The sequence below is a fragment of the Pipra filicauda genome, unplaced genomic scaffold (genome assembly GCF_003945595.2).
Source record: "Pipra filicauda isolate LSUMZ 115617 unplaced genomic scaffold, ASM394559v2 scaffold69_size3009148_pilon, whole genome shotgun sequence".
Lineage (NCBI taxonomy): Eukaryota > Metazoa > Chordata > Aves > Passeriformes > Pipridae > Pipra > Pipra filicauda.
Genome location: NW_024104864.1, coordinates 1,552,750 through 1,576,381, shown reverse-complemented (window position 1 = coordinate 1,576,381; position 23,632 = coordinate 1,552,750). Strand labels below are relative to the sequence as shown.

At 43.5% G+C, this 23,632-nt stretch overlaps 1 protein-coding gene across 3 annotated transcripts in view; it reads left to right on the top strand.

The window, feature by feature from the left end:
• The window catches only part of USF3 (upstream transcription factor family member 3), a 35,868-nt gene extending 16,127 nt beyond the window's left edge, over positions 1-19,741 (top strand). For all 3 annotated transcript variants that reach the window (XM_027730251.2, XM_027730250.2, XM_027730252.2), the window contains 4 exons: positions 959-987; positions 3,230-3,312; positions 4,715-4,811; positions 5,954-19,741. In XM_027730251.2, the coding sequence (XP_027586052.2) occupies positions 959-987; positions 3,230-3,312; positions 4,715-4,811; positions 5,954-12,417 (6,673 nt within the window). In that variant the 3' untranslated portion in view covers positions 12,418-19,741. The remainder of the gene's footprint in view (positions 1-958; positions 988-3,229; positions 3,313-4,714; positions 4,812-5,953) is intronic.
• The last annotated feature ends 3,891 nt before the right edge of the window (positions 19,742-23,632 follow it).

The window sequence follows — 23,632 nt, the reverse complement described above, 5'->3', positions numbered from 1 at the left end:
ATCTTGCATTCTCACTTCAGATTCCTTGTTATATCTGGACTGTGCTGTGACAGTCAAAAAGGAGAACAGAAGATGCATCTCTGCTTTTGGCACACATCTAGACTGAGAGTGTGCTGCTGGACAGAAATCTTCTAGAAGATTTTCTGGAATGTTTCTTTTTCCAGAAAATAGGTGCTTTGCTTAACTACACTTCCTGAAAGTATTTATCTTATTTGCATGTATACAGTACTTCTGATTTATATAAGTAGGATACCCATTTGGGATTTATTGACTTCCAGCAAAGCAATTTGAAGCATTACACAGTGACTGTGACCTTCAGGTCGACATCTGAAACCAAAGACAACCCTCACATGCCCAAATTATACCTAGACAGAATTTTGAGACAGTAAAGAACAGCTGCTGAGGAACAGTATTTCTGGTTTCTCTGACAAAGGAAGCATTTTTGATACCAGAAGGTATGATGTTTGAAGATAATAGGGCTAGAAACATGAATTTGCATGGTAACATTTTCTTTCTGTTTTCTGTAATGTAAGAACATTGATCCAGTGAACGTAGAAGCAACATTTCAAACAAATACTTAACTACCTTGTTCCTCAGAAACAGAACTAAGTTTTTTAATATTTGGCTTTATTGAACACTGCCTAGTATAGCAGTTGTTGCTGAACAGAAACATAAAAACCCAGCTTTGCCTATAAATATGTACTAATAATCAAATGGAATATTACGCTGTGCCTTGTTATACTGAAATTGATTTAAGTCTGAACAGGAACGAATTTTTGTTAGAAATTATTTAATATCAGTGTCTAAGAACATAATTTTGACTTCTGCTATTTTCTTGTTCACAGAGCAGACTATAATATTTAGTATTTTTGGCTGTAATGGAGATAGTAAATATTTGTTTATATGCAGATTTTTTCCCTTCTGTTTCACATCATTGTTTTCCCTTTATATTTCACAGAAAGAAAAACCGCGAGACACATAATGCAGGTAGAAACATTATACTTTGTTATTTGGTCTGGGAATAAGCACAGATGTTTTGAACTAGTAAAACGTGTTTTCCATGGAGAAGGTTCCTCCACAGGAGGAGCTACACTTAAAAAAACACCCTGTCAAACACCTTTCGGGGTCCTTGGGTAGAACATCTGTGCAGAAGGGCTTCTTGGTTGTTTCTAGTTGGCTGTTTTCCATAGTAAAATGTTAAAGGTAGGACCATGCCTCTGGCATTCCAATGCTAGTAAATTAAGAAGTAAACAATTTCAGTTGTGTTCAATTCTAAAGGAAAATAAATGCATTGGCATTGACAGCCAACTAATATCCACCTCTCTCAAAACAGAGACGTATCTGACCTGAGAGTTTTGCAGGTTCCCTGGATTAGAAGTATTCCTGTAGCCTGTCACTAAGGCACCCACCTGGATGCTGACATCCCAGAAAATTTGTGCAAATGGGGGCTGTCTCTGTTGCAGGAGTCACATCCCTCAGGCAGCAACTAGTCAGTGTTTAGCTACAACGGCATCTTTTACGAGTATGAACAGAAAGATGGACTGGGGAGGACTCTGACAGATTTGGGCCTGGTTTATCCTAAGAAACTGATCACAGTTCTTTCACTAAACAGCATTATTGTGTGTTCTTCACAAACTCAACTGGAAAAAACACTGAGTAGTTTCCATGTAAAGGCTGTGGAATATAGTGCTTGTCAGGCTGTGCTCAGGGTGTGGCCAATTTCTTAAGAATTAAGAAGTATCAGGAAATAGTCTTATCAAGTTTACTTCTGAGTTTGCTGGCTTCATTCTAATTCTCAGTTCCTGATTTACTTGCCTATAGCTTTCCAAAATCTTTATTTACTGGGCTGAACTCTGCAAGATGTGGGGACCAGTTCCCTCCAGCCATATAGCTTGCTTAGTCATTAATATCTGGACAAGCTGAGTAGAGTATGGCAAATATCAAAACAGAAGAGTAGCACTTCACAACCACTGTGATGTCTGTATGTTTTAGTAAGACATATAATAACTAGGTCCCAGGTATCATATGTTCAAATGTTTATACAGCTGCTGTAATTTATACAGTAGATTTCTTGCATGAGAGGCTTTGTCTTGCTGTGTTTAGTGTATTTAGGCCTGTCTCTGTCAACACCATCAGTCTGTCCTGAAATACAAAAAAAATAATTTAATTGTTTGGGAAATGTAAACTGAAGTGACAGACTACTGGAATAAAACTATTTAAGTTAATATGTCCTTTGTAAAGGATCAAAATGAAATACAGTCACCTGCAGGTCACTGTGTGACAGTGACAGGTTTCTGTGCTCCACCAAGAGTAGCCCAACTGCACGAACCACAAGGTTTGTTCAGCACAATGAACATTGGTTTGAATCTTGACAAAGCCATAACAGAACCTTTTTTCTGGCTTTCTTGAGAAGAGACATCTAATAGTTTTAGTTCATGTAGAACATGAAAACATTTCAGTCCAAAAAAAAAATCTACTTGATAGTGAACTATATTTGGAAGAGGCTGACTATGGTGGATAGAAAACAAAGATTAATACTACCTGAAAAAAACATACCCAAAGGTATCTACACTCCTAGACTTATAGTGTAGACACTTTATGGCACTGTTCAGGCCTTGTGAAGAGGTAAATGACTATAAACGAAGCATTTTCTGGCCTTCTCCAAACTAGGTAGAGTAGCTGGTAGTCCATATACCTAGAACTTCAGCTATGATTAGTGTTGGCTTCTCCATCAATATAAATTTAAAATTAAGACTGAAGACTAATAAAATCCAAGTTATTTCTCCTTTTATGCTAAACTTGACTTCAGTATTTAAGAGATATGGTTTTTCTTCCCAAACCTGAAACTAATTCTTTCCATAATCTTGGTTCACATGCTTTCTGCATGCCTAAATTTAATCAATCTGACTTGTGAAAAAAGTGGCAGGAAACTCAGTTAGAAAGCAGTACCAAAACCTGAATTTTGAGTTGCAGTAACTCTTCTTTTCCATGAAGGGGTCCAGAATGTTCCCACCTTTTAAAGATATTGCTGCTTATGTTATAGTTCTCAATTCCACTGAGCATTAATTAACTGAGGCTTACTTTAGTGGAATTTTTTCCTCTCAAGTTACTACAGGTTTCAATGTGCAATGAAAAAATGTATTTATGAGCCCTTAACATTGTACTAGTTGTGCTGCTGTTGTGCTGACTTGCCCAACCAGATGACACAGTACATATTATGTTTGGTTAGTGGAGAGACATCGAAAGAAGAAGATTAATGCTGGGATAAACAGAATTGGAGAACTCATTCCCTGCTCTCCAGCACTTAAGCAGGTGAGTGTCCACCCAGAGGTGCATACAGGCTTTCCTGTAAAATGCTCAAGTGTTTCTTTGTCTGTAGAATTATAACACATATTGTGCCATTTGTCTTATGAAGAAGGTAAAACTGTCTGAATTAATATTCTCAAAAAACTCACTAGCTATATTAAAAAACCTATTTGTAATAGAATTCCTTTTTGCAAGTGCACGGTCGTGTTAATGTAATTACACAGATTTTCAGTGTTTTATCTGGCAGTGTTGTATATGACTGCTGAAGGAACAAAACAGTATGAGATGGATGTGTGACTGGATGTGTTTCTCCTCAACTCATAAATGCAGTATTTCCTCTGTAGAAGGGGTGACAGGCTGGGCAGAAGTGGGTTAGATCAGGTCAGTGGGTTGCTGGTTACATTGTGCAACTCCTGTTTGTGAAGCCAGTTTCTACTGATGCTGTTGAATGTAGTCTGTGTGATGACTGAGTGGTGAAAGCTATGGATTAAGCAAGATCTCTTTTCAGGTCATTCTCCAATCCCTTCTCAGCCCTTTGCAGGTGATCACTTTAATGTCATAAGATGTCAATAGAATTCCATGCATGCTTATTTTTGTCATCTTTGATATAATGGGATGAAAGCAATTCAGAAACTGAAATAATAGTAGTAATTTAAGACACTGTCCTTGTGAAAGATGAAGCAAGAAAAATGGTTTGAGGTTGATGCACAGAAGCATCTTTTTCAAAGACAAAGCTATCTCCAGCAGAGACTGTTCCTACTGAACAGTAGAAGAAATTAAGGAGTGAACAAAGGCCTTGCAGGCAGAATAAGCATAGTTTCGTAAAAAGATGGTGGTGGAGGGGTTATTTTCTCTTCCCATATTTTCCAGTATATTACTTTCAAAATTATGCATATATCTCCCTGGGTAGTTGTTCCATGTTTGTTTCTTTCCTAATAAAATATTTACAAGACAGTATCCTGGAAATTTCATGTGATATATGCATTTATTAGTGAACACAAATTTTAGGCTGATCTGCAAGAAGTGATTGCTGGCTGTTCAGGTTCTGTGGCCATAGTGTCTACCTTTGGGCATCAGAAAATGTCAGCTCCAGCACTGAAAATGTTATTCTGTAAAAACTCACAGCATTTTAGGGTCACTGTCACTCATGAAACCTGTAGTTCATCTTAAAAAAAAAAAAAAAAAAGAAAAAAAACCCAACAAAACAAGAAAAAAAAACCCCAAACCAAAACAAAAACAAACAAAAAAAAGCCCCAAAACAAAACAAACCTTACCCAGCCATAAAGAGTCATTCAAGGTAGCACATTTTTAAAGTAAAGACCTCTTGGAGCAAATGCTGTCTCATCATTATTGGATCTACCAATTCTAGACCTTTCTCCTAATTTTATACATATGTTTTCTTTTAAAGAGCAAGAACATGATCCTGGATCAGGCCTTTAAGTACATAACAGAAATGAAAAGACAGAATGATGAGCTGCTATTAAATGGAGGGAACAATGAACAGGGTAAGTACAGATGCTGCTGGAGTCTCTAGAACTTCTGTCACTCACTTCCACTGTGTCTCTGTACTGACTGACAAAGCCTGGATCAACAAACGGGAATCCCAAGACATACAGGAAAAATAACAGCTGCTTAGAATATCTTGAAACAAAAAGCCAACAGAATGCCCAAGTGATTGTTTTTGCACGTAGCTGTGAGATAATGAAACAGTTGCATCGTGAAGTAGTTACAGAGTTTATAGGTGATGTGACATCATCTACTAACTCCTGTCCCAGTTTATGCTACTGTAGTGACCAGAATGATTTCTGACAAACTTTGTTAGATTTTTTTCATCCAAAACATGGACTTTCCTCTGTTCATAGAGCTTTTTTGTTTTCTTTCAAAAGCTGTAGAAGTTGTAGTGACCCATTTCCTAAGAATACAATGCATCATATAAAATCTTCTTGAACAGATATGTAAAAGTACAGTGATGAAGGTATGACAGAAATAATCTCAAAGCTAATGTTGTGGTTTGTGATTTTTTATTTTCTACCCGTAGAATGGAATTCTAAATAGTTTATTTTTATCTTTTTAATATAATTAGATTTGGAAAACCTAGGTGGTTTTCCTAGTTAGGTGAGCCTTCTCCCAAGTGTGTTGCCAGTTTTTATGGATTTACACAAGTGCCTTGTATTAAATTTTGCTTATAATTTTTAGATGTAACAGAACTTAATTCTCCTGGAAAGCCATGAGATTACCAATTAAATAAAAACAGTGTTCATCTTTGCAAAAGAGTAGGGAAAAGAAAAATATTAATGTGCTTGTCTTTCCTTCAGCAATTAAATAATTTTGTTTAGTGTTCAGTTTCATCTGAGTTAGTCCTGAAGTTTTTTCCAAGTAAGTAATGTGACATACCCTGCTATTGGTAATGGAATAATCTGTGAAGTTCATTCACTTTCCCACTTAGTAGAGAGGCTTATCAGGATAAGAGTCTTCACTTAAATTATGTTAACCATCTGAAGAGAGCATACATTATTAACAACTTATTCAATTTATTTCAACGATTTATTTCATTACTACACAGTATTTACTCTCTAAGTCATGTGGTAACATTATTTCATTATTTGTTCTGCTGCTGATGTAATGGAGTGCTCTCACTGTTTTGTAGCTGAAGAGATAAAAAAACTCCGGAAACAGTTGGATGAACTGCAAAAAGAAAATGGGAGATATATCGAACTACTGAAAGCAAATGATATTTGCCTGTATGATGACCCTACAATCCACTGGAAAGGAAATCTCAAAAATGCAAAGGTCTCAGTTGTTATTCCCAGTGATCAGGTTCAAAAGAACATCATTGTCTATTCTAATGGGAGTCAACCCAATGGAAATAACCAAGGAGCACCTGTCCAGGGAATAACGTTTAATGTTGGTCATAATTTACAAAAGCAAACAGCCAATGTTGTGCCAGTTCAGAGAACTTGCAACATAGTGACTCCTGTGACGATTGCTGGTATTTATCCCACAGAAAATAAGCCATGGTCTCAGCCTACAGTTTCTCCGCTGGCGTCTGCTCAGACAGCTCCAGCAGGGCACATTCTTGAGCTTTCCACTCCGGAGAATGAGCAAGGTGTGCTCACCACTGCTGCTGCGAGCTCACAGAGTGCATCTCAGTCTGGGACAGAACAGGAATTACAGTGTTCTTCAAGTAATGCACCACAGAATGATCAAAATCTCCCCAAAAGTAAAAATAATGAGGAGGTCACTAAACCAACAAAGAAAACGCTGCTGCAGGGAATCAGCCTTCCTTCCAGTGCCTCTGTGGAAGCCTCCCAAGTTCAACAGGTGAATGCAACTTGCTCAAATACAAACAATTCTAGTGACCTCCAGGAAAGCTGTGTCATTTCAGCCACAGACACAGCTTGTGTGCCACCTGTGAGACTGTCTACTGCAGATAGCTTTTCCTCTGTAAATGTCCTCAAAAGCACAGACATAGTGAGCAGTGCTGGAGTGCCTGCGACTTCTGCAGCAGAAGGAGTTAATAAGGCTGTGACGGCAATAAGCACTCTGGCTGCCAGTCCCTTAGAGAACTGCTGGTCTTTTTCAGGCTCTTCAGGTGTTGGCACTTCAGACTTGAAAAACATGAGTAGCCTTACACGGATGCCTTCAACTGGAAACACGCAGACCACGTGGACCACTTTGCAGCTGGCGGGAAATACTGTCCAGCCACTAAGCCAAACGCCATCTGGTATAATGACTGCACTACTAAACGAGCCAGTTAATGGTGCTGGTACTGTGTCTTCTGCTCAGAGCAGGCCTTTGACTACCAGTATCAGTTTGAATGCTTCTCTGCCTGGGGATGGCCAGGCAGCTGAACAGATTGTAGTTACCTTGCCCTCGTGCCCACCCTTACCTATGCAGCCTTTAATCAGCCAGCCACAGGTTAAAACTCAGGCTGCAGGAAATATCCTTCCATTAAATTCAGCTATGCAGGTGATTCAGATGGCTCAGCCAGTCGCGTCAGCTGTTACAGGAGCACCAGCTAACCAGAATGTCATCATCCTCCAGCCTCCAAACCCCACTCCGTGCCCTCCGATTGTGAGAGCAGAAGTTCCCAGCCAAAATGTTAGTCAGCAAATTGTAATTATACAGGCTGCTAATCAGAATCCTCTTCCCCTCCTCTCTGCTCAGCCTTCTGCTTCTGTAAGAGTTCCTGTAAACGGGCCGACGGCAGTTGCGAACTCTAGCAGCTCCATGCAAAATGCTTCTCTTCCACAGACTTTTGGAGGGAAACACCTTGTCCATATATTACCAAGACCATCTTCTTTGCCATCTTCTAGCTCTACGCAAACGTTTTCAGTTACAATGTCCAGTCAACAGCATCCTCAGACTATCTCATTAAATGGGCAGCTTTTTGCATTGCAGCCTGTGATGTCCTCATCTGGAGCTTCAAATCAAGCCCCTATGCAAATTATTCAACCCACCACCAGCGAAGACCCGAATACCAATGTTGCCCTCAATACATTTGGTGCTTTAGCCAACCTCAATCAAAGCATATCGCAGATGGCTGGGCAGAGCTGCTTACACTTGTCTCTCAGCCACCCCACCAATCCTGCAACCATCAATAACCAGATTGCCACAGTTAATTGTATGTCATTACCAACTTCTGTGGCATCTTCAGTGCCTGCAGAGGTTTCAGTACTAACCAGTGCATCTAATTCAATAAATGCTTCCCCCAAAAAGCCATCTGCTGGCTTGCCATCCAGTGCAAAATCAAAAAGGACAAACAAAAAGCCGAGTACGAAGAAACAGCAAGCAGTCAATAATAAAGTGTCTTGCCCAGCAGTTCCTTGCAAAGATGCAGGGAAGGTGGACTGTGTTCCTGTGGAAACAGTGGCAAAGCATTCAAATGGTGAAGGGCTGCTTGAAAACACTCCAGCAGTATCTCAAGCTGTAACTACGTCACAGGCAAGCGGTGTGGCAGCATCGAGTGGTGTCAGCATTTCTGACTCTCATTCCAAAGAGACTGCGAGCTCTGAACAGGCAGTGAAAATGCCCTCTGTTCCCGAGCTGAGCTCGGCAGAGGCACCTGCTTCTTCACCACTGGAGTCCGTGGTGCCAGAGCAGCTGCCACTTGTCCCATCGGCTCCCAAAGATGCTGCTCCTCGCCAGCAGGCACCTGGACCTCAGAACCACCCACCAACTGTCTCTGCCTTGTCGGAGTCTCCCAAACCTTGTGAAGCCCCCAGCACCTTAACATCCTCTTGTAGTGAAGCACAGGTGACACATTCTCAGGTTGCTGGGACATCAGCAGCACAGAGCAGCACAGCAAGTTCCAAGGCCGGAATGATTTCGGAATCTTGCAACATTGAGCAGGATTCTTCAGTGGTAATGCAAGATGCAGACTTGTTAGAAGGACAGGGTCTAACCAAAATGCTGTCTGATCTCACAAAAGAAAGAACAGCTGTGGAAAAAACCTCTTCATTTACTGTTCAGGGCGAGCATTCTAATTTTCCTATGGAAAACTCCAAATCAGCAGAATCAAATGTTGATTTGCCCGAGAAGCAGGAACTCTTGCTAATGAACTCTGAAGGTGACACTCTCTCCCAGCATCACTCATGCATCCCTGATCCGGAAGTAGTCAGTGCTTCCCTTATTGCTAGCAGGCAGGCAGACTCCCCGATGTCAACCAGCTCTGGCAGCAGTCGAGGCTTCTCAGTTGCATCGATGTTGCCAGATACCACCAGAGAAGATGTCACAAGCAGCACATCAACCAGTACCTGTAACAGCTGCACATTTTCAGAACAGACTGACATTGTAGCTCTTGCAGCCAGAGCTATTTTTGACCAGGAAAACCTTGAGAAAGGTGGAGGAGGAATACAGGTTAACACGAGGGATGCTGTCTCCAAGTCAGCTGAGGTTGCACCGCTGGAGAGAGAGCAACAGCCTTTTAAACCTCAGTCAGTGAAAGAAAACAATGCAGGGCCGTTGGAAGCGGCACCGAACAAATTTGGTGCTCACGATACAGCACCAGCAAATGTTGATAGGCAGGTTGAAAAGCCAAGCTGCTCCATAGGAGGTGTGGAAACATCGAACCCTTCTTTGCAGATTTCCACCTCCCAGACACCAAGCATAACCAGTCTAAGCGTCAATAATCTAATACACCAGAGTCGCATTGTCCATCCCCTGGTGAGTTGCTCAAGTTTATCCCAGCCTTCAGAGCCTGCAAGCGTCCCTGCAACTGTGAGCCTCTCCCTTCCATCTAGCACATATATCAATCAGTCTCCGGGACCCGCTATGATGAGTGAATATGCTCAGGAACAACTGAATGCCATTAGGGCAAGCACCATGCAGGCTCCCCAGCTGCAGGAGTCACACTTAAAGCATCAAAGTCATGAAGGTCGCAAAGACTCAGCCAAGCGGGCCGTTCAAGATGACCTTCTGCTTTCTACAGCAAAGAGGCAAAAGCAGTGCCAGACAGCACCCATAAGGCTTGAGGGGATGGCATTGATGAACCGGACACCAGAGAGTATTGCTGATCAAACACAGATGCTGGTCAGTCAGATTCCTCCTAATTCTTCCAATTCGGTGGTGTCAGTAAGCAATCAAGGACACGCTGATGGTCTCAATAGGTTATTTCCATCCAATAGCAATTTTGTAACACCAGCTTTGAGGCAAACTGAAGTTCAGTGTGGTTCTCAGCCGTCAATTTCAGAGCAGCCAGGCCAGTCAGGGCAGCACTTGCAGCCAATTCAACACGTTCCTTCTCAAGGCATCTCTCACCTTCACAGTAATCACCCATACTTAAAGCAACAGCAGGCTGGTCAGTTAAGAGAGAGGCACCACTTGTATCAGCTGCAGCACCACGTCACTCACGGGGAAAACTCAGTCCACTCTCAACCCCACAGTGTCCACCAACAGCGAACAATACAGCAGGAGGTGCAGATGCAAAAGAAAAGGAATCTCATCCAGGGAACACAAGCCACACAGCTTTCCCTACAGCAGAAACACCATGGAAGTGATCAAACACGGCAAAAGGGTGGTCAGCCTCATCCTCACCACCAACAAATGCAGCAGCAGATGCAGCAGCACTTCGGAGCTTCGCAGCCTGAAAAGAACTGTGAAAATCCTGCAACAAGCAGAAACCACCATAACCACCCCCAGAGCCATATAAATCAGGATATTATGCATCAGCAGCAACAAGATGTTAGCAGCAGGCAGCAAGGTTCTGCTTCTGAACATGTTTCAGGGCACAATCAGATGCAAAGACTTATGACCTCAAGGGGCTTAGAGCAGCAAATGGTGTCCCAGGCAAGCATCGTAACCAGACCATCAGATATGGCATGCACCCCTCACAGGCAGGAAAGAAACAGAGTTTCCAGCTACTCTGCTGAGGCCCTCATTGGGAAAACGCCCTCTAATTCAGAGCAGAGAATAGGAATATCTCTTCAAGGCCCTAGGGTTTCTGACCAGCTTGAAATGAGAAGTTATCTTGATGTTTCTAGAAATAAGGGGTTGGCAATTCATAATATGCAGGGCCGCTTATCTGTTGACCACACAGTTGGCTCAGATGTGCAGCGTCTTTCTGATTGCCAAACATTTAAGCCCACTGGACCCAATCAACAACCAACGGGCAATTTCGAAGTTCAGGCTTCAAGAAACAGTGAAATTGGCAATTCTGTGTCATCCCTCAGGGGCATGCAGTCGCAAGCGTTCCGAATCGGTCAAAATACTGGGCCTTCCATAGAGAGACAGAAGAGACTGCCCTACCAACCAGTACAGGGTATTCCAACGGGGAATACACTGCCATCAAGGGAAAACGAAAACACGTGCCACCAAAGTTTCATGCAGAGTTTGCTCGCCCCTCACCTTGGAGATCAAGTTAGTGGAAGCCAAAGATCAATCCCAGAACATCAAAGGAACACACAGTGTGGCGCCTCCTCCACAATAGAGTACAACTGTCCCCCAGCGCGAGAGAGCGTCCACATCCGAAGAGACGGTGATGGCCAGAGTAGGGAAAGCTGTGACATGTCTATCGGGGCAATTAACACAAGGAACAGTTCTTTGACTATTCCTTTTTCGAGTTCTTCTTCCTCGGGAGATATTCAGGGTCGCAATACAAGCCCAAACATCTCTGTGCAGAAGTCCAATCCCATGAGGATGACAGACAGTCATGGAACTAAGAGCCACATGAATACGCCCGTTTCTAGCAACATGCATGGAGTCGTGAGGCCAACTCACCCTCACCCTGCAGTTTCTCACGGAAATGGTGAGCAAGGGCAGCCTTCTGTTCGTCAGCCAAATTCTTCAGTTACTCAGCGGTCAAGACATCCTCTGCAAGACAATGGAGGTTCTAAAATACGTCAACCTGAAAGGAATCGATCTGGAAATCAAAGACATGGAAATGTTTTTGACCCTAGTCTTCCCCATCTTCCCCTGTCCACCAGTGGCAGTATGATCCTTGGGCGCCAGCAGTCCGCAATAGAAAAAAGAGGAAGCATTGTCCGATTTATGTCTGATGGCCCTCAAGTGTCTAACGATAACGCAGCCCCTGACCAACACACTCTCTCTCAGAATTTTGGATTCCCTTTTATTCCAGAGGGTGGCATGAATCCACCAATAAATGCCAACGCCTCTTTCATCCCACCAGTCACTCAGCCTAGTGCCACTCGAACACCAGCTCTAATCCCAGTTGATCCTCAGAATACACTGCCATCCTTCTATCCACCTTACTCTCCTGCCCACCCTACCCTCTCCAATGACATTTCTATCCCTTACTTTCCCAATCAAATGTTTCCTAACCCAAGCACAGAGAAGCCAAGTAGTGGAAGTTTAAACAATCGATTTGGATCCATTTTGTCTCCTCCCAGGCCTGTTGGTTTTGCTCAGCCAAGTTTTCCTTTGCTTCCAGATATGCCGCCAATGCACATGACCAACACGTCGCACTTATCCAATTTTAACTTAACGTCTTTGTTTCCAGAAATAGCCACAGCTCTTCCTCCAGATGGTTCAGCAATGTCGCCTTTGCTTTCCATTGCAAACACATCTGCTTCAGATTCTTCCAAGCAGTCCTCAAACCGACCTGCACACAACATAAGCCATATTTTAGGTCATGACTGCAGCTCAGCTGTATGAAAACCAATAGACTGACTTCTAGTCTGATGCATTGTTTATATATTTAAGAAGAAGAGAGTGGAGACCATTCATAGCATCACTGTTTATTTGCCTAAATGTATGTATATGGGTACTTTCTGTATTTATATACATGTTGTATTTCCACCCACCGTACTAACTCTAAAGCACCAGTGCCTAAAGCAATGCTTACTTACTAGTAAACAGTAAGGATGCAACATCAAGAGCTGTGCAAATATTGGTTGTTGATTTTCCAACAATCAAGTTGGATGTCCGATTGTTCCAAGGTAAGGGCCGCCCTCAGTAATACATGGATGTAAAGAAAGGAGTGAGAGCATCCGTACGGGAGAGAGGAAACAAGTGCTACAGGTGTCAGTTTGTTTCTGATACGTTTACCTGAAACTGCAGAGGAACTTGAAATGGCTTGGGTTTCTCTGTTGTAAAATATCTTCAGGAGCCTCAACACAAGTCAAGTCTGTGTTAACCCAGTGTTAATTGAAAAAGGCATTTGTTGTGCAGCTTTTGTCTGTTTTAAGCTTGCCATATGCACTTGATTTAAAGCTGACTTTACCTGGTTAAAATTACTATGTGTTCACATGGTCAGCAGTTAAAAATACTGTTTTAGAAAATTCAGATCTCTTTAACCCATAACTTTCCATTTCTAAGAAGAATTTGCTTGGATCTGTTTTAGCAGTGGCTTCAGTTACTGCTGAACTCAGTCAATGTTTTAACGTAGCTTACAACTCTTTCTGGTGCAGTCAGCAGAGACAGCAGCTGTGTTTGTTGCTATTTCATTGTTCATTGCCGCAGGTTACCTCAGGGTGCGTTCTGTACCTTGGTTAGCACCTTCTTAATGTCCTTTTCTTTTTTTCCCCCTCTCCTTTTCTTTGGCCCATGCTCAAACACCAGCTTTCTGGTTTCTGTGAGTGACAGCCCAACAGCCCTTTGTTGTACCAGGCAGCACATGGGAGGAGGACTGAGCTTATGGCATCCCACAAAACGAGTGGGGATCCTTGGGGGCAGTGTTCACTTGATATTGCTGACCGGATCGAGCCCGAGTTATTATCAGTACTCTGCACTTGAATGCACCTTTTATCTAAACCTGTGTGATTGTGGCTGAAGGAGGAACATGGATGTGTCGAGAGTGAAACATACCAGGAAGACACTGGGATTTGTGCACCACAAGGAAGGACAATGTGTTTGTTCATGTGTGAGATATGGAGTGAATGTGTGTGCACTGGCTGAGACTCCAGTATTTTCACAAATTTCAGTCCCATTTCTTTTAAAGGAAAGGGAAGAGCTAGGTAAATTTTATTTATTTAATGGCTCTGCACTGTGCTTTTTCTTCAAACAAGGCAGAAATATTTGTCTTTTATTTTTATGTGCTTGGAAATACCATTCTGCGTTTGATTTTTCAAATAACATAGTAACTTCAGGTTCCCTTGTATGCAATCCTCCCCCTACCAGCTGTAGAGTGACAAAACCTGCTCCAGGGCCTCTCCTCTGGGCAGGGTAAGCTTGAAATGCTTGTGTGTTGCCCACCAGCACATTGTCTTGCTGCTCCTGGGACCTGTCACAGGCCCCTGGTGAGGGCATGGGGAGGTGCAGGCTCCCTGGGATTTTGTTTTATTATGGTTTGGGGTTTTTTTCTTTGAAAGGTGGAAAGGAAGATATTCCTCCATCTCTTAAGAACAGGACGCTCAAAGACAGACCTGAAACATTTTTCCATAGATTGACTTCCCAGATGTTGTTTTTGCTAAGCCCTTTTCCACTGATCCAGAAAAGTAAGGAGGCTTTGACATGAAAAATAATTGGGCTTTGTCTGTAGTCTGTCCTAACAGTGTCTCTGCTCTTGTAACCTGTAGTCTGATGTTTTCCTGCAAGGTGAAGTAAAATGGTTCTGATTCTGATTGGGAATCGCTTTTTAATTCAGATGGAGCTTATCTTAGGACACTAAATCTAAGTGGTGCATCAGTTCTCTGTGTTTCTTAAAAATAATAGATTGCATATTTATTTCAGTTCACGGCTTATCTCTGCCTAAGTGTAGTTACCAATGGAGTGGCAGCCACTGGGCTGTGCAGAGAGCAGGAAGGTTAGGAATGAGTTGGTCCTCAGGCTCAAGCTGACTAAGCCAACTGCAGGTCTGGGTGTTCTGTGGTGAGACCCTTGATCAAATTGATTTCCTTAATGCAGTAGCTCTCAAAGGGGCTGCCTCAGCTGGTGAAATGAGTTCCATAACAGTGAGTGGTTCCATGGTTTCTGGATGATAAATACACGGGGATCAAAGCAGCAGCCACACTGTGCGTTACATGTTTGTCTGGACCCTGAGGAGGGAAGCAAACCCGCCATTCTTGCTCTCTTCAAATGGCATTGTGTGTGCAGTGATGGGTTTGGCTTTCAAGACAAACTAGTGAAAAATTAAGCCCTGGCTTCTTTATATATAAAGATGCTAATCCTTCTCATTCCAAACATTCACACAGTACCACATTAGTTTTCTCTGCTGGGAAAACTATGTTACTTCATATCTGTGAAAACTGGAAGGACCTTATCAACTTATACCTGTTGCAACACCTCAATGTCCACAGATCCATTTGGCTGGATAGGATTCATTCCAGAGTACTGAAGAAGCAATCAGGACATATGGCAGGACCCCACTTGATCATCTACCAAAGGTCTGGGGAGGTCCCTACTGACAGGAAGGTAGCCAACCTTATTCTAATGTGTAGAAATGGTATGAGGGAAGAACCCAGGGAAGTACAGACTGTGAGTCTAACTGCAGTTCCTGGGAAAATTATGGAGATTATACCGGGTACTGTTGAAACGAGTTTAAAGAATAATGCAGTCATCAGGCACAGTCAGCATGGGTTCACAAAGGGAAAGTCCTATCCAGCCAATTTAATATCCTTTTATGATAAGGTCACCCGCTTAGTGGGTGAACAGAAAGTGGGGCATGGAATGTTTCTGGATTTTAGCAAGGCTTTTGATACCATCCCTCACAGCATCCATCTGGACAAGCTGTCCAGCTGTGGGATGAGCAGGTTCATGGTGTGCTGGGTGAAGAACGGGCTGAAGGGCAGAGCTCAAAGGGCTGTAGTGAATGGCGCTAGATCTGGCTGATGAACAGCCACCAGCAGTGTTCCTAAGGGCTCAGTTCCAGGGGTAGTCCTGTCCAATGTATTTATCACTGATCTGGATGTAGGAGTTGAACACACCATTGGCAGGTTTGCTGATGATACCAAACTGAGAGGAGCTGTTGACACATGCTTTGCAGAGGGATCTGAATAGATTGGAGCCTTGGACTGTGACTAATGGGATGAAATTTAATAAGTTCAAGTGCCAGATTCTGCACATGGGACAAAGTAACACCAGGCACAAGTATAAATAGGGAGAGGAGTGGCTGGAGAGTGCCCCGCAGAGTGGGCCCTGGGGGTGCTGGTGGGCAGCAGCTCAGTGTGAGTCAGCAGTGTGTGCCCGGGCAGCCCCGAGGGAAAACCTGGCAAATCCTGCAGAGCATCAAACACGGCATCATCAGCCAGTCAGAGGGAGGGGAACATCCCACTGTGCTCAGTGTTGGTGTGGCCTCACATGGAGTGCTGGGTGCAGTTCTGAGCTTCACCATTTCAGAGGGGTGTGAAGGTCCTGGAATGAATCTAAAGGAGCACAAAGCTGGTAGAAGGGCTGGCAGGTGTGTCCTGTGAGGAGCAGCTGAAGGCTCTGGGCTCATCTGCTTTGGAGAGACAGAGGCTCAACCTTATCATTCTGTGCAGCTCCCTGAGGAGAACAGAGGGAGGTGCTGATCCCTTCTCCCTGGGATCTATCGACAGGACACATGGGAATGACTCAAAGGGGCAACAACGGAGGTTCAGACTGGACATCAGGAAGGGTGGTCAGACAGTGGAACAGGCTTCCTGGAGAGGTGGTCGATGTCCCAAGCCATCGCTGTTTAAGAGGCATTTGGACAATGCCCTTAACAACATGCTTTGACTTCTGGTCAGCCCTGAAGGGATCAGGCAGTTGGACTATTCTATTCTCTTATTCCTTTATCTTGATTTCACTATTAATTTTACTGGTGGTGTGTCAAGGTTAAATGCAATCCTGAGTATTCATGATAGAATATGTCAGCTGTGGTTTTGTTTTGGTTTTTTCATGCTGTACATCATTTCTGAAGCAGTAACTGTGTCGGTAACTTTCACCCTTTTCTGTTTACAAAGACGACCAAAAATAGCACCCTTGTTCACAGGACACCTGTAGTGCAGGTAGTCGCAGCATGGGCATTCCAACCATATGAAGACTATTGCCATTTTGCAGGAACTGCACAATTTGTGGTGTGTGGCTTAAAAGTAACTACTGTGTGACCCTTGGTCTTCTCCAGAGGATTGTACCTTGCAGTGTTGACAGGGCATGGCGATTCCTGTGTAGTCACCACACCACTTTGTCATCCTTCTCAGGGCTTTTTCTGAACCCTGCCAAGACCAGGATGGAGAAATATTTCATTCCCCTCCTTGAACATGGCAATTTCTGTTGAAGTTCAACCACATACCTGTGTGAGTCTTTTTACATGCCATAAGTGATGCTAAATGATCCTGTGGCCCTGGTGTGGGATCAGGAAGACTGCTGTGAAGAGAAAGGTAGGCAGACCACTCGCTGAGAGCTTTGTATGATCACATTCGTCCAAATTCTGGTATTTGCACTGCAGACTGGCTTTTAGATAACTTTATTAAAGAAAGATTGGCTCTGTTGTGCAGTCTTTTGGTCTAATTGCCTGTCCAAGATGGGCTTTGAATGCTGAATCTGACCTGGTCCGCTGGTTTGAGATCAGCCTGTGCATTTCAGCTTCTCACATGTTCATTCTCTTTTGCCTTCAGGAAGAACAGTGGAAGGACTGGATATTTCACATCAAAAGAGAGGGAATTAGAGGTTAAGTAATTTCTGTTAGATTTTAATTATTAAATTGCTTTGGGTTTTTTCCTTATCACCATAAATTAATCCCACCTGCCATTCCATATCGACCAACCTTCTTGCACTTAGTTGTGAAGGTCAGTTTGTGCCACTGACAGGTCAGTGGCTCAGTTCCTTTCGCAGGGCTCTGCTCTCGGGAAGAGGAGCAATTGCAACATCTTTACCATGGAGTGGAAACAATTGCTTCTTTATTTTTCCTTTCTCCTACCCTTGAACCTGTTGTGTTTAGCTATTTTACCTCAATCTGTGCCTGGGAGAGTAGTTTGAAAAAGGAGCTTCTGTAAGTTTTGCAGATTGAATGATTTTGTTTTACTTGTTATAACAATTTGATAAGCAAATACATGTTCTTCAGCAAACATCTATGACAACAGTTATTTAAAAAGTTATTTACCTTTTTCTCCTAAGAATTACCTGTTCCCTTGGTTTTCAAGATATATTTGTAAAAGACTATACTTGGAAAAGTTGCAATTTGTTAGCCTGAGAATGCCATTTTCTCTTCCATAATATGTTTTTGAAGGTTACTTATATTAAGACGGGGTTTGTTTTGGCTTTGAAGGAAGGAAAAATACTCAGTATTGCTTAATTTAGCAAAATAAGCAGTGGAAGGGAAAGGTTGGGCACTACCTCTGGGGTGAGACTGCCAAAGCTGACAAGCATTGTGTGGCTGTGGCTTTCAGCTTGGCCTAAATGACTTCAACAAATAGTACTGGGCTGGATTGCACGTATGTCAGTGTAGTCCATGATCAATCCCTTAAGCAGCCTAGGAATAAGAACAGAGACCAGCTAAGTTGAAAGCAGGCAATAAAAAAGTATTAATACTGCATTAATATTTATACACCTTTTCATTGAGAGAAAAGACCTCATTTAAGAACAGCTAAGGGAATTGAGAACTGAAGTGATTTGAGCTGGTGGCTGAGCCTTACTGGAATGGGTTTTCCAGCTCCTGCTCCCAGCTCCAGTCACTATGCTGCTGCCCAGGTGGAAGAGCACCTCTCTGAAAAAAAATAAATACTGTGCTAGTCCAGAGCCTCCTGAATTTTGCACAGATTTCCTACTGCACTTTAAAGCTGCGCTGGTGCTGCTGTGGTTGGTGACTGTAGTGCTGTTGCAGGAAACAGATTGTGTGGCAGGGCAACAGAAGAGGGCATTGCTGGAGAAAATGGGCCATTTGATTACTTCTGGTCTCCTGTTGTCTTTTTATGTTATTCTGAGGTACTTGTGCAGCCCTGGTTCAAGGACTCCATCACAAACTCATGCTGTTTCTGGATGACTGAGTGTAGTCAGCTGTGCTAAGAGCTTTTGCCATTCCCCTAATAAGTTTCATGCTCATCACTTTAATAATGATCCCACTTTAACTGGCAAGACAGAATAGCATTGAGTCTATTTATAACAAATCAGTCAAATTTGGGTTGTTTTCTGATACAGTGCTATAAGGAGCTCCACTCTTTATCATCACCTGGCTTGTTATCGTCCACCACTGGTCCTTTCTCCCACTGCCATGATCCAGCATGGGTAGCAGTCTCATGGACAAGAGTGCCAGTGCAGAGACAGGTTTGCATGTGAGGGTGTTTTCAACTTCTACTGCCTCTGCAATACCAAGTAAATCTAAAACCTCAGAGCACCAACACTTTATTGCCACTAGTTACACTGAGAGCAAGTTACTCTATGAACTGGTGAAAGATGCAGTGGAGTTTTTTGGTCATGACAATACAAATTCATATTCTCTCTGCGAACAAACTCTGCTTAGTTACACAAAAGCCATTTATTACATACTGATACCAGTTTTTATGAGATAAATTTTAAAAAAAGGCATTTCTTTCTGCCACACCAAAATTATCTTTACAAGCAGGTTTCCAAGTTTGCAATATGTGCTGCTGTTCCAGCAATCACAAGTGTGAAACAGTGGAGCTCATGGTGGGTTGGGCCCTGTTCCTGCCTGCTCACTGTGAGAAGGGAAGCAAATACGGATTTTGCCACAGGAGATTAATCAAAGATGCTGTTGCCCTCCACAGTGTAAATTATTTATATTCAGTCCAGAGTTTTCTGCTGTGCTTCTGTTTTATACAGCTGTAAATGACTTGGATACAGTCCCAGTGGAAAGTCCTTACTATTTTGTAATGGAAAAAAGGAACTCTGCAGTAGAAATCTATAATGAATGAACAGGAACATCATCTTCCAATTGTAAATAAGATCTTGCTCTGTTTATTTTGACATCTTTTTACAAATGTGTTACATTCAGGTGTAAATATCCCAAACCATGATCTTGTTCAGAGTTCTGAGATTTCTATTGTTAAATGTAATACTTTGTTTAATAGTTGTAATAATTATTTGTATAGATATGAACATAATAGTATTTTATTAAAAAAAAGAGAAAAACACTCTTTGGATACTGTGTTCTTGTTGATACAGCTTCTTTCCACATGGAAAGTCATGCCATTCACTCTTCAAGAGAGGCAAAAATAAAAGTTTTGGGAATTTACAGTATACAGTTTTCCAGTGATGTATATTCTCTGCATAGACCAGAGTTATGCACTGCATTATTTGGAGATATAAAACTACACAATTCAGAAGAAACATACTGATAATGAAGTATCAAAATAGTGCATGGCAGGTGCTGTCCTTGCCCAGGTGACAGTGCTTACTGAGTTGAGATACAACTTTGGCTTTATATAATGCTTCTCATCACAGCCTGCTGCACTGGTTTTGAAGTGCTCTAAGACAGTACTTTTGTCACAGTTTGAAGCTAAAGGATGTGGTTTGTATGAGAGCAGTACAGAGATGTTGCAAGGTAAAGTAAAGGTGTTTTTGGGAGGCTGCAACAGAAGTTGACAGAAATACTATGAAACAATTGTCTTCAGGGGCTCCAGAAAAAATTGCTTGTAAAGATCAAAATTCTCACAGACACGGAAGATGCCTGTACAAAAGGCCTTAGTGGTTTTTTTTAATTAAAGTTTAGTATTAAAACAGAGGACCTTCTATTTTGCTACTTCAGTGACAGCCAGTATGTGTAGTTCATTCAGAGCAGAGGGGAGGGGAAACAGGATACAAGGCAGGTGAATACCTCCAAGGATGGGCTGGTGGGTGCCCTCACTGCTGGCTAGCTGCCACAGATGCAGGTGCTTCTGCTTGTGGGAGATGCAGCAGGGCTCCACGAGGCCCCAGCAATGCCCCTGGGGCAAGGAGGTCCTGCTTGGCCACCCTCTGGCATTCCTTGGCCCTGAGAGCTGCCAGGGCGTCCCTGGGCCTGACGGGCTCATACAAGCGCTTGGTGTGGCCACCTGCACATAAGGAAAACCACAGATAAAAGCACAAGTGAAACTGGCTCAGTGTTTCTTCTCTCATCTTAAGCCAGAGGTGGAGCATAGCCAGGGCCTGCATACCTCAGTCTCAAACAGACCCTGCAAGTGTCCTGGATAAACCCAGTATCCCCCTCTTGTTGTCATTGATAACTGCCCCTCCACTCTCCCTGCCCCAGCATCTACACAGGTGCTGCTGATTTAATAGGCTCAAAATCTACTTGTGGACAAGTTCACCTTTCTCCTAAAACTGTGCCTTCCCCTTTCACAATGCAGAGTACTCCCCCTGCCTTGGCTGCTCTTCAGCCAGCCCAGAGGTTTGAGTGGTAATTGTAAGACTGTCAGCTCACCTGACCCCACTAGTTTTCCTAACCTCTGAGTGGATATTAGTGTTATGGAGAAAGAAGCTATTTCTTTCTCCCTTGAGTTGTACTGGGTAGAACAACAACTTTATCTACATTTCCCAAGAAAACAAGGAATATATGGAATATAAGGGTTTTTAATATAAGTTTTTTACAATGAGAGCAGTAAAAAACTGGAACAGGTGGCAGATGCCCTGTCCCTGGAAACATTCAAGGGCAGGGTAGATGTAACCCAGCTTTGAGCAACCTGGTCCAGTGGGAGGTGTCCCTGCCCAGGGCAGGAGTGTTGGAACGAAATGACCTTTAAAGGTCCTTTCCAACCCAAACCATTCCATGATTCAGTGATAACGTTCTATCCACCTCCTCTTTGTGGCTTAAGGCAACAGAGGTGTGGGAAGGGGGAGACACCCTTCAGGTGCCCAGGAGCTGTGAAAAGAGAAGAGCAAGGCAGAGGCAAGAGACAGGTCACATTGCTACAGGGGAGGTAAAGCAGAAGCTGCTCAGCAGCAACTTTCTGGCCATGCACCACCCAAAATCATCTGACCCATCTGCAGCACTGCACTGGCTTTTACTTGGGAAAATGTTTAGAGGCCTGGGGAAGGTGTTGCAGAAGGTGTAACACAGATGATACAGAGCAGCTCTTTTTCTTGCAAAAACAGCAAACAAAGCTCATGATTTGGCAAATAAGCCTGAGTATTGAATAACCAACCGCAGAAAGCTTAGGGCAGGTGTTCCTGGGCTGGTACAGCTTCCATAATGTATAGAGAAGTACTCTGGCAGCCACTTCCAGCCAGACCAGCTCCTGCTTCCTTCAAGCTCCTCACAGCCCCTACCATAAGCTGAGGAGGGGATTTACCAGAAAAGTGAACCATTTGTTTCCCTTCAGGAGTTGTGACAGCAGTTTATGCTGAGCATGTGATGGGGGAAGCAGGGACCCCACTACCGGCCTGCAGGCAGCAGAAAGGCCCCCCTACCTCCTAACACAATTCCAAGATGCTGCTCTGCTTTTCTCCCTTTACACCTCTTCTCCTTAGTGAGCAGAGAAAGGTGAGAAAACAATGACCTGCAAATCATGGAATGAGGGTCCCCCACCTATCCAGCAAGCTCTTCTTCCTTTCCCAAGGGCAATGGCCTGGACAAGGACAGCAGGACTCAAGCTGCATTCCAGGTCCAAGGGCTACACAGGCAAGTGTGACCAGGACAGCTGGGAGGCACAGAGCTGCCCGGGTGCCCAGCCAGACCCGCCAGCAGCCGGAGGGATCCCTGGAGCAGTCGGGTGAGGCTGGGCTCTGCAGCCACTAGGTGGGAGAACTGAAGTACAAACAGAAACCAGCAGGCAGGGCAAAGCTAAGAGGAAGTTTTAAAAAGTGATGCATCATGCTGGAAGCACAGAAGCAGCAGGGAGACGATTCTAACCTTTCCTCCCATCTCTCAGGCTTGAGGTGCCTTTCCTTGTATTTAATTTCTTTCAGGGTTTTCTTGCTAGTTCTGTGCTGTTCTCCAGCCTTCTCCAACCTCTCTCTCCCTCACTGTTACTGCCTTACCCTTCATATACTGTGTTCCATCTCTGCTTAGCTCAGCGAGCCCATATGTTGTTCTACCTCCTACACTGAGCCTTCCAACTGCTGTCCAATGTTAATTTTTTCTCACATTCCAATTTGAAGATAACCAGCTTCCTGGCTAGAAACAAATATGAGCTTGGAGCAAGGTCTGAGACTACAGATTATGAAAGACACAGGGAGAAATAATATATTTTATTATTTAAATGTGTGTCCAACACTGTACAAATTTGGGGGCACACAAGCCCTTCTTCAGTCTGGCACAGCACTGGGGGCTCCTATAGCGGCCCTTGCATTTGCAAGGAGGGCAGCACAGAGCACATGTTATAAAAACACTGTCAGGTCAAACATTCCTGGATACAGAAGCCCCGGTGGTTCCATCTGCCCAGCATGTTTCTAACCATGCTGTCAGAGCACCACAGTCCCACACAGAGTCCCCCCATGGGGGCAGCTCAGTCTTGCTGCACTCAGCAGTAAGGATTTGGGTTGTTTGGGTTTTGTTTGTTTTGTGGTTCTTTTGCACCCCAGACTTCTTGGCAGTCCTTCCTTATGGGAAGAAAAAGGAAGCTGCAGGCAAGCCCAAGTAGCTAATATTGGATTCAGACATTTAAGATGCACCAAGAACATATGGCAGGGCTGCAGGGTGGCTGAATGGAAAATGTGAACTATGCTCAGCTTGATACTTCTCTGCTGATGCTACTCAGACAAAAACAAGTGTCGTCCCCTTCCCTGCAGCCTCTGCTGATACTGTTAAGCAAGAGAAGCTCATGCTTTGCAACAAGCCTGAGAAACCTACCCGTTTCCAAGATGAAACATTCACAACTCCATCTGCATGGCAAACCTGTGAGTCACGCCCAAAGCACTGTCATACAACACAGCACACCAGGACCACCTCCACCTTCTTCATTTCTGGCACACCCTGCCTGAAACACCTCCAGAGCGGCAACAGCTCTGCTTGGGAAGGTAACAGGTAGCAGCCGCTTGTGTCATTCCTCCTCCAGCCCTCTCCCACCCTGCCAAAAGGACTACACTGACAAGAGTG